This window comes from Parambassis ranga, chromosome 9 (genome assembly GCF_900634625.1).
Source record: "Parambassis ranga chromosome 9, fParRan2.1, whole genome shotgun sequence".
Lineage (NCBI taxonomy): Eukaryota > Metazoa > Chordata > Actinopteri > Ambassidae > Parambassis > Parambassis ranga.
In genome coordinates this window covers 21,766,329-21,776,297 of record NC_041030.1, presented here as the reverse complement: position 1 = coordinate 21,776,297, position 9,969 = coordinate 21,766,329, and the positions used below count along the sequence as shown (strand labels likewise).

The window sequence follows — 9,969 nt, the reverse complement described above, 5'->3', positions numbered from 1 at the left end:
TCACGATGGTGCGTCTATTTTTCCACTGAGAGGATTCCTTCATGTTTTCTTTTGAAGTGGTCCCTGGGTGGTCATGGGATGGAGGGCGGAAGATAAATCTGCTCTGTGTCTCCTCAGAGGAAGCAGCCGCACCGAGCAGCACTGATCTTCACTAATCCATTACCCACCTCTGCATCTGGCCCACCCCGGTGCCGCCATACATCTTCATTTGGACCTTTCACTGGGTCTGATCACACACTTGAACTCCCGGCATGTTTTAACACACACTCACACGAAACAAAAGCCCGGCAGTTTAGATAAGGCACTCTGTGTCCTTCTGCTGTCTTTCAGTTGTCTTATCTTGATGAATTTATGTATACAAGGTTTAAAACTAGAACTTATATTCATATGTTCTTGCTCATCTTAAACCTGAACAAGTTCAACACAGGTCGCTGACGCAAAGAGTGAGAGAGAGAGCGAGCAGTGGGGACAATGTGGTCAATAAATCTCTGCTGATATATGGCTCACTTTTGCCAACACAACATCCAAATCTGAGAACCGAGTGCTTCCCTGGTGAGGTGTTCCCAGCGTGTCCATCCAGGGGGAGGCCCAGGGCACGCTGGAAGGATTACCTCTCATGGCTGGCCTGGGAACGCCTCAGCATCCCACCGGATGAGCTGGTGGAGGTGGCTGGGAAGAGGGAGGTGTAGGTTTCCCTTTTTTTTTTTTTGTCGCCCCTGCAACCAAAGTCACTCACATCACCCTTAAAATCCATAATCTGTAAAGCTTCTACTGTCTTCTTGGCGACCACAGTGACAGTTCCTCTTCATTTCACCTGAAATAAATGTCCTCATGTTGTCTTTGTGGACTTTTGATTCACTTTTTTTGAGTGATGTTCCCGTCTCACCACTTCACCCCGTGTGTCTGCTGTACACTGTGCGGCTGGCTGTTGTAAATAAGACATCCTGAGCAGGTTTAGCTGCCGGTCTGGAAATACAGTACATGCCCACGACAGGCAAGCTCTCTGCTCGACAGCTATCCAGCACTGCGGTCATTACTGTGACGGATAAAGCTGGATTGACTTTCATGACATGAGGAGGGGGTGAAGAGGGGGCAGCATGCCGGCCAGCCTCCAAGAAAACTTTGTGCTATGGCTGTTATGGAGATGTACTTCAAAGGGGGGGGGGGGGGCTCCTCCAGCATGACGCTCAGCCACTACATCATAGATGTCAGGAGCACGAACGCTGTGTGTGATTGTGAAGGTTGATACTTGAGTGCACTCACAACAAAGATCAGCCTGTAGCCTGCAGTCAGAGGACTGATGAGGATCAATAGTCACACATATTAAATGTATTTCTGGCCTTTTAAATGAAACTGCAGCAGTTTGAGGTGCAGCTGTGTGTAAAGCAGAAAGAACCCTGGAGGCTGGGACACAGGTAGAGTCCCAGAGAGAGAGAGAGCATGGTGGACGCACAGGGATGATCTCAGAGCGGCCATGATGTGTAAATGCGTCCCTGTCAGCGGACCTGCAGATTGAGTGCATTGTGGGTCAGAAATAGTGCAAGTGCTCAAGAGATGGTGCAGTCTGTTTATATTTAGACCATTGAGAAATAATGATGTGACAGCGATATCCTAATGAGACGGCAGCAGGAGGAGCTGGCCTGGTGTAGACCCAGGATTATGTTTTTAAAACGTGTGTGTGTGTGTGAGAGAGAGAGAGAGCGAGCGGAGCTGCAGGCTCCTGCTGTGTGAAATTGATACTTTCAATCGGCCTTGTTATCTCTGCGTCTGAGCTCTTTGTGTTTGGAGCTCGCCGCTCTGAAGCTAATTCTTCGGGGACAAAGTCAGCGGCTCCTCTGTGACCTCTGTCCACGTTGTCTGTGCCAGCTGTACTTGGCACAAGTGTGCAAACCATGTTAGACTTTTAACAGCAGGTCCACTGACCGTAAAAGCAGGATCACACTGAATGCAAAGAGTTGCTGGCAGTGATACAGTCCATGTCTGTACTGTCAGCATCGGATTTCACCCACAGCATCCTGTGTGTGGATCACTACATCCAGGTGACATAGCCACTAAGTCAGAGAGTCACAGGCAGGCCTGCTTCATGAAGCCAGCTCAGAATGAAGCCTCCATTCCATTTCTGCAGGAGATCCTCCTCCATGTTGCACCGCCATGTTTCTACAGTAGCTCGGAGTGGACAAACCAAACACTGGCTCTGCAGAGGAGCTTTTACTCTTTATGGTAAAGCGGCGCCATCACAGGCGGAACGCTCAGTCAGCTGCAGTCAGGTGTGTTTAGAACACAGCAGAGTTGTGTAACCACTCTGAGCCTGCAGATAAACTGCTTGACTTCGGTGGCGGCCATGTTGGAGTCTGTGCGAGGCCTCTCTACCTGCTTGCTCATTTCCCGCTGGCTCCCTGCAGATGACAGCGTCAGCTAAATGCCTGAAATGTAAAAATGTAGTGTGACCGGGGCAGAGGGCCAAATGGAAGTGCCAGCTTAGCAGAGATATAAACTGTCCCACGCTGCTGCGTGCTGAGTGATGCAGTGACAAATGTGTCGGGGGGGGAGGAGGAAGAACTCGGGGCACAAAGGGGACGATGACACAAGCAGCAAAGCATGAGGACACAAAATATCACAGGAGCGTCTGTGAGGAGAGAGCGGCGACGGTCAGCCTTCCCCTCTCGCCCGTCTCATGCCTTCGTGGTGATTGACCTGTTTGGATTGCTGACATAGGAGGTGTGTGTTGATGTGAGATGAGATGTGAGCACCGGTGCTGTGATTTATCATCATGTGAGATGTTTTTCTGTCCGGGTACAGATCAGGTTGGAGGGATCAGGTCGCCCCGACTCCAAAACACATGGAGCTGTGTGTCATTTAAAGGATCATTCTGACTTTTTTCCACTAGTTCTGTGGCTCTATGACTGAGTCTAACACACAGAAACACAAACTGAAACAACACATGTATCCTTGACCTTTAACCTTTGACCTTTGATTTGTAATAATCCTTGATGAACCCTCCAGGACCTCACAGATTCACTTCATGACAGTCATCATTTCTTCTGGTCACATGACGATTCTGAGCTGACTTATTATTATTCCCCCCCCCCCCCCCCCCCAGATCAATAAAGCACTGATTATTCTGATTATTCTATTATTATTCTATTATTTTTGTCCTCTTTATTTAAATGTAGCACACAGCGGCCTCTTTGGGACCTCTCCTCATGCAGTTCACATGTTGACCACTTGATGGCGCCCTTGAATCATTTTCCTCCTTTACTCTCGGCTCTCTCTCTCTCTCTCTCTCTCTCTCTCGCTCGCTCTCTCTCTCTCTTCTGAAATGATCCCTACACGGTACTAAACGTATTATTAATATTTAATTAATCAGTCTTACCAGTGATCAGTGATTATTGATCCAGAGGTAAAACCCACTTTCATCATTGTTGACTTGTAATGATTTATTTTGAATCCACGTTCAGGTCACAGACACATTTATTTATATTTCTGTCTTTTTATTGTGTTTTTATTATTGTGTGTCTGCCGGATCACTTCCTCTGTTTCTGCAGTTTATAAAATGGAAATAAGCAGCACGTGATATCTGCGGGTGGATTTCTGCAGGACTGCACTGCAGCAGCCGTTTGTCTGCGTTTGCGTGACTGCTTTGCTTTTTTTTCTGCGAAGATAAAATGAATCCAGTATTTTGATTGAAATTAAAATTCCGCAGTTAGGCTTTTATTCTGAAAATACAGAGAAGCCGAGAGTCTCTTTGTGTGTTTTTATTCTGCAAAATGAAACTTTGAAGCTTATTCTAATTTTTAAATTGCTCTGCATTACAAAAAATGTAATTTTATTTTATTGTTTACAGCCCACAATACGGATTTTAATATATAATATATAAAATATATATTTTTCCAAATGATCAAACGAACCCACTAATCAGAGGAAATGTTTCAGCAGCGAATTAATTCGCCGTCTAGTTTCATATAATAATCATAATAATTATTGTGATTATTATAATAATAAGCATAATAATAATAATTATCATTATAATAATAATCATAATAATTATTATTATTATAATAATGTGTAATATGTATTCTCCTATAAATATGTTCTATCTAGACGTAATTGAGGTGTAGAAATAATTCTTATTTCCGAATTTTGGCAACATTTAAAACGTTATATGAAACATTCTTTTATTTTTATTATTAAAACAAAAATTAAAATGATATAAAATAATGCTGCTTTTTTGGCTGGCATGCATTATTAATAAAAAAAAATATAGAAACATTTATATAAATGCATAATATAGACCATGGTGAGTGTTAAAAAAAATGAAGAATGTTTTATGATTCAGTGAAAAGAAAAAACATCCAGGAAGGCCAGAGCTGAAAATAAAGCTATTTTATTGTCAATGCATTCAACATGATTAGATAAACTATCAAGTAGTAAATTTCCGCAAAAGGAAGAAACACTGAAACTATTCCCCACTGACACAAAATATGACACTTTGTATTTCAAATCAAACAAATTATCTACATCGTAATAGACTGCATCTTAAATCAATTAAATTATTTCATATTACATGCACTCTGAAATATAGTCTGACATAATATCCCCAATTCGTGTCCTCATACTCAACGTAGACATGAAAAAGCTCGCCGCGCTGTAAACCGTGACATGTGACTACATGTGTCATTCTTCTCTATATTTGCATTTATATGATATAAAATACAACTTACTGTACATTTACACATATTTAAATCTTCCCTTATTCTCAAACTTTTTAAGTGCGTCATAAATAGATTCATTTTGAAGTCAAAACTCATTTGCATACACCCAAAAACATGACATTTGTACAGGGGAGAGAACGTAAACAGACCGAAAAGGAGATCATAGTCCAAAGTGAGAACAAGTGCAAGGGTGGATTTAGTGTTTTTAAGTGGCCTAACTCCAGTCGGAGTGCTTAATCCAGGCAGGGTCCCAGTCCCTCCGTGTTCAGCAACAGTCCCTCCCTCAGTTAGTCTTTAGAAGTCAGTTATGAGAGGTCATGTGACGTGACAGGTGATGCCGCTCCCGGAAGGATTCGTTGCATATGGGGCACTTGAGTTTCTCCTCGCGCCGCCGCTTGACCAGAGGCTCCATGGCGTACTCCTTTTTGTGGTGGGATCGCATGTGGTAAACCAAGTCTGAGGTCATGCGGAAGGAAGCGTTGCACTTGGCGCACCAGTTCTGTGCCGGCAGACAAAGGGAGGTGAAGGAGGGAGGCAGGAGGGTGAGGGCCGAGGGCATCTGGAGCTGGATAGGTCCCGAGTTCTTGGGCCAGAAGGCAGTGGCGTAGACAAAGGGGTTCTGCTTGGCCATGCCTCCCGGCACGGGGCAGTTGGCGCCTAATTCTGCACCCTGCAGTTTGGCAGCGAGGTGGTCGGCCTGATAGAGTCTGTTGGAGGAGATGGTGTCGCCCACCGCTGGGTGGCAGTCCAGCAGCTTGGGCGGCATCACCAGTGGTGAGATCTGGGAGAAGGAGCGAGACGGCTGACTGAAGGCACTCTTCCTCTCTCCAGCACTGTCGCTGCCTTGCTGGCCGACGGAGGTGAAAGCGCTCCCGATGGGTGAGGTCTGGGGCGGCTGTGTCTCCGACAGCACCTGCCTGATGTTCAGGTGCTTCTCTGAAGGGTTGCTGCTTGGACGACCTCCATCTTTGTTTTCAGAGTTGGAGCTCTGGTTTTTGCTGTGGTGTTTGAGACTCTGGGGTGACTTCTTGACCTCGGTGAAGGCGCTGCGCTTGGGCTCACCGTGCTCCGTGGACCCAGGTGGAGAGAAGGACCTGCGGTTGTCCTCCAGGCCGTAAACTCCCCTGTAGTTCTGTGCAGAAGTTGCAAGCTCGTCTTTAGACTTGGACTGTGGATGGCTGGGTGCTCGGCACTCCCTGTCCCCTATGTCTGAGAACTTCCTCTTCCCTGAGCTCTCGCTGCAGATCTCGGCCTCCTTGTTGCTTGGCGGACTTGTCCGGTTCTTCTCTAGATCCCTGGCCAGGTTATGAAAGTCTGTGGAAGGTTTGGTGCTGTCCTGAGGACTGCTGAAGCCCTCGGAGCGGCCCAGCTTTGGGCTGGTCCTGGTAGGGGTTGTGTTTGGTCGCTCTGTGCTGCTCTCCTTGACGGGCTCTTCGTCAGCTCCAGTGATGCTCTGCAGTCTCTTGGTGCAACGGAACCGCAGATGAGCTAAGAACGGGAACTCAAACTGGAACCGCTGGCTGCAGTCTGGACAGGAATGATGGGACGAACCTGAGAAGAAGAAAAGACATGAAAATTAACAAGCTGGAACCCTGACACCATCACGGTGTGTCTGTCACGGATTATTAGCTACAAGGTCCTTTGAACAGGAAGTCCGGCGCTCAGTGGACTCACCTTTGCTCTTGGCAGGCGCTCTGCTGGAGCTGAGCAGCAGCAGGTCGATGAGGTCTTTGCCGTACCAAACCAGCAGCTCCTCGTCCTTCTCGATGCGGCGCAGCGAGCGGTAGAAGAGCTGGCCATTCTTCACGTAGGCCTCCAGGTTCTGTTCCTCTTTGTCCCGGGCAGACTGGACCAGCCGCAGCCACATCAGGCCCTCTGAGGTGCTGTTGGCCGCTGAGGTGTCCACCTGCAGGAGGCACACATTTATTACAAGGAGGTCCAGGCTAATGACACACATATGTATATTTGTCCAAATATAAAGGCAAAATTTAAAAATCTAAAATATCTCAAAGCACAAGCAGACTTTACATTTCATGAAAAAAATAAATAGGAATATATAAAATATATATATTTATATAGATTTGAAATCATTCCTGATGATTTTAGGAAATGTGTGATAATAAAGGAGCAGGCCTGTGCTGCAGAGCAGGACGGGAATGAATGGGTGATAAATGGTTAAATTTACATTTTAAATATCATTTTTTTTAGCTGAACTTGTGGAAGCAGGCCCACTCACCCTGAAGATGTACGGTGCTGTGCGCTTGTCGGTGGATTTCAGGGCGATGAAGGCGATGCTGTCGTACAGCGACGTGTGGCTCAGCACGCAGGGCCCGAAAATGGCGTTTTCTGGGATGTCACACGTCGTGTAGACGCTTGTGAAAATGTCCGTCAGACACTGCTGCACCGCTTTGGCGTCCCCATCCCACACCAACTTCTGCGAGCTGGACTCCTCCATTTCACACTGTGGGGGCACAAACAGGAGAGCTGTGCGTCAAGCGTGCGTCAGGACGGACACGGAAACACACAAACGGCTCAAAAGCTTCATTTAAAAAAAACATAAAATAATAATAATAATAATCGTAAATTAGAGGCTGTGAAAGTGGCAGTTTGGTGGATTTAGTCCCTGCTGATGGGAAATAAATCTCTTCCTAGACAGATTGTCCAAAGCAGCTGTCCAGGGCGCGTTCAGGGGCCGGGTCCCCCTTCAGCTTCTAATTTATTCAAACCCCATAATAAGTTCATGACGGCTTCAGCATATTGATGATGTGGATTCTCAATGTTGGCAATTATTGTATATAATTCTTTTAAATTATTATTATTATTATTATTATTATTTCTAAATACATTTTATTAAACCTTCCTGTCTGTAGTATTAGCATTATTAAAGGCATATTAATATTAGCATTAGGCCTCTGTCTAACAAATCCAACATTTTCCATAAAATTCTGGATTTTACTGTGACATATTCTATAAATATAAATATGATAATAGGAGTTTATTTGTCTAAAATCCCGCTGTTTATTCTTTCTATATATTTTTTAAGCCTCTCTGCTGATGTCCGTGCGTGTCCAGTGGGGACAGCGTGTCCAATGGGTTTCAAGTGGACTGTCAGAGTCGGTGATTTCATGTCAGCCAACCTTTCTCTCCTCTCTACAAGCGGCAGCGTATGTCGCCTCATTACCATAATCCAGCACTTTCCCTCTGAGACTGTAATTAAAGCAGCACGACCAGTTAATTATTTCTTTTCTCCCTTTCTAACCTCTGAATGTGTGTTTAGGCGGCCGCGGCTCCCCCTCTCCTCCCCTCTCCTCCCCTCCTCTCCTCTCGCGTTAAATACAGCAGAAAGTGCGCGGAGAGCTGCACCTGATGCTCGCTGCAGTTCAGAAAAATAATGATCGCATGAAAAGTAGTTGGAATTAAATTAAACACGAGGTCAGTCTTGAACCGTTGGCCTGTGTGTGTGTGGTGTGCAGAGTGCCCCTGGTTGCTGTCTGTATCATATTTTTAAAGTAGAATAAAACTTGACCCCTCACTGATGCGTTTAAGGCCCAACAGACGCGTCTCTGGACCACTGTGGCCACAGCGCATTTTTATTTTGACGCGTGGATCAGCTGATAAGATGTAATAAATCCTGATACACACGAAACTATTTATTATGGAAGTAAAATAAAATCCACAGTCGGACAGAAAGTGGGAGCCTGGCTCTTTACGCACCGAGTGAACCAGAGACGCCGTGAACGCGCTGATATTAACTGCACGGTGATGAACGGGCAGAGCGTCTGCTGAGCGGAGTTCTCCTCTGGTCTGGCTGCAGGTGCAGATTTTTATTTCTGATTTGTTAAATAAAAATATTGGATTCATATTCTGGGAAAGGTTCCTGTTGATGGTCTGGAGCCTTTTAGGTTTTTGGTTTTTGTTCCAGCAGCAGCAGCAGCGCTTTGCGCGCGGAGCACCGAGGAGCTTTCCCAAAGCGGCTCTCAGCGCTGCGCTGCCAGCCTATAGACAAATTGTTTCCGGTACCACACAGGACCCGGTTATGTTCAGTGGAACCGAAAAAAAGTGTCTCCATTCCGGATAAACATCCCGGGAACGATCCGTGTGAGGATCAGCTCAAAAACGGCTAAAGAGCCAAATGTTTCCATAAACAGGCAGAAAGCAGCCGCCCTCCCATCCAACCCGCTGCGGGTGGGGGTGTTTCACCCATCTGCTACAGCCGTGCCAGCCACCAACCTGTCCTAAATCAGCGCTGTGGCTGAACACTGCGGCGGCGCTGAAACATCTGCGTGCGGCGCAAAACAAACCCAGACACGGGTTCCTCCTCTCAAACTATCCAAACCACACACAGCTCTCAGCGCACAGACCTACCTTGCCGTCGGTGAGAAGGAACAATAATCCAGTAATGACTTGAGGGCGACGCTGTGAATCAAAACCCGTTTGCACCTCCGGGGAAAAAAGCACCGAAACCAAAGCAGGGGATGCGGCGAGGACGGCGGAGGGTGATGGAGGAGGTGCTGCGCTCCCGGTCTGCTCCGTAGTATCAGTACATTCCCCCCGGTGTGGTGAAAGTGACAGTGCCGCTGCCGCTGCCTCAGATACTCGCCGACACTGGCAGTGACCGGGGTGGAGAGAGCTGCACGGATAAAGAGTCAGAGAGAGAGAGAGAGGCGTGCAGATGGGGCCCGATGCTCTGGCTGACTGGCACTCCGACACACACTTTTTGTTTGCGGCACATAATCTACCCAATGAGGCGTGTCACTCTCCGTCTCCTCCCTTTAACTCCTCACTGGCCGACTGTCATTTGATGCGATTTATGGACGTGCAGGGGGATAAAGCCCCCCCCGTATTATTGTAATTCTAATCACTGGTGGTTGTTTTACAATAAAGTGACGTTCAAGTGATGTTAAAAAAGGAAAGAATTAAAGTAGAGTACAGCTTATTATTATTATTATTATTATTATTATTATTATTATTATTATTATTATTATTATTATTATTATGTGTTGATAATAAAAAGTTGTCTTTAGTCCTGATTTCTCCTCCCTTATAGGACCAAGCTGAGCCCTGGCTCTCAGCCCTCTGTCCGTATTTTCTATGTTGTAAATTCTTCTTCTGTGCTTCTCTGGTTGGATCTGGACGCGGCACCGTGGCACCGTGCGCTCCCAGCCGGCTCTGCATGCAGACATTGCGGCTGGTCGTCCCGGGTCTGTGCCGCCGCTGTCTGTACTGTATTCCGGCTCATTTAGGGGGCGCCAGTGTA

General features: G+C 46.5%; 1 protein-coding gene across 1 annotated transcript; it reads right to left on the bottom strand.

Moving 5' to 3' along the window:
• Window positions 1-4,471: 4,471 nt before the first annotated feature.
• prdm8b (PR domain containing 8b) lies at window positions 4,472-9,402 on the bottom strand. The gene is made up of 4 exons (XM_028414624.1): window positions 9,078-9,402; window positions 6,949-7,173; window positions 6,387-6,618; window positions 4,472-6,263 (listed from the first exon to the last, which is right to left on the bottom strand). The coding sequence occupies exons 2-4, from the start codon at window positions 7,165-7,167 to the stop codon at window positions 5,014-5,016; spliced, it is 1,701 nt and encodes a 566-aa protein (XP_028270425.1). The 5' UTR covers window positions 7,168-7,173; window positions 9,078-9,402; the 3' UTR covers window positions 4,472-5,013.
• Window positions 9,403-9,969: the final 567 nt, after the last annotated feature.

Coding starts and splice junctions, on each gene's coding strand:
- prdm8b (XM_028414624.1), bottom strand. CDS start 7,167: ATGGAGGAGTCCAGCTCGCAGAAGTTGGTGTGGGATGGGGACGCCAAA. Junction 6,619..6,948: donor CAGCACCGTACATCTTCAGG/GTGAGTGGGCCT, acceptor TGCCTCCTGCAG/GTGGACACCTCAGCGGCCAA. Junction 6,264..6,386: donor AGCGCCTGCCAAGAGCAAAG/GTGAGTCCACTG, acceptor TCTTCTTCTCAG/GTTCGTCCCATCATTCCTGT.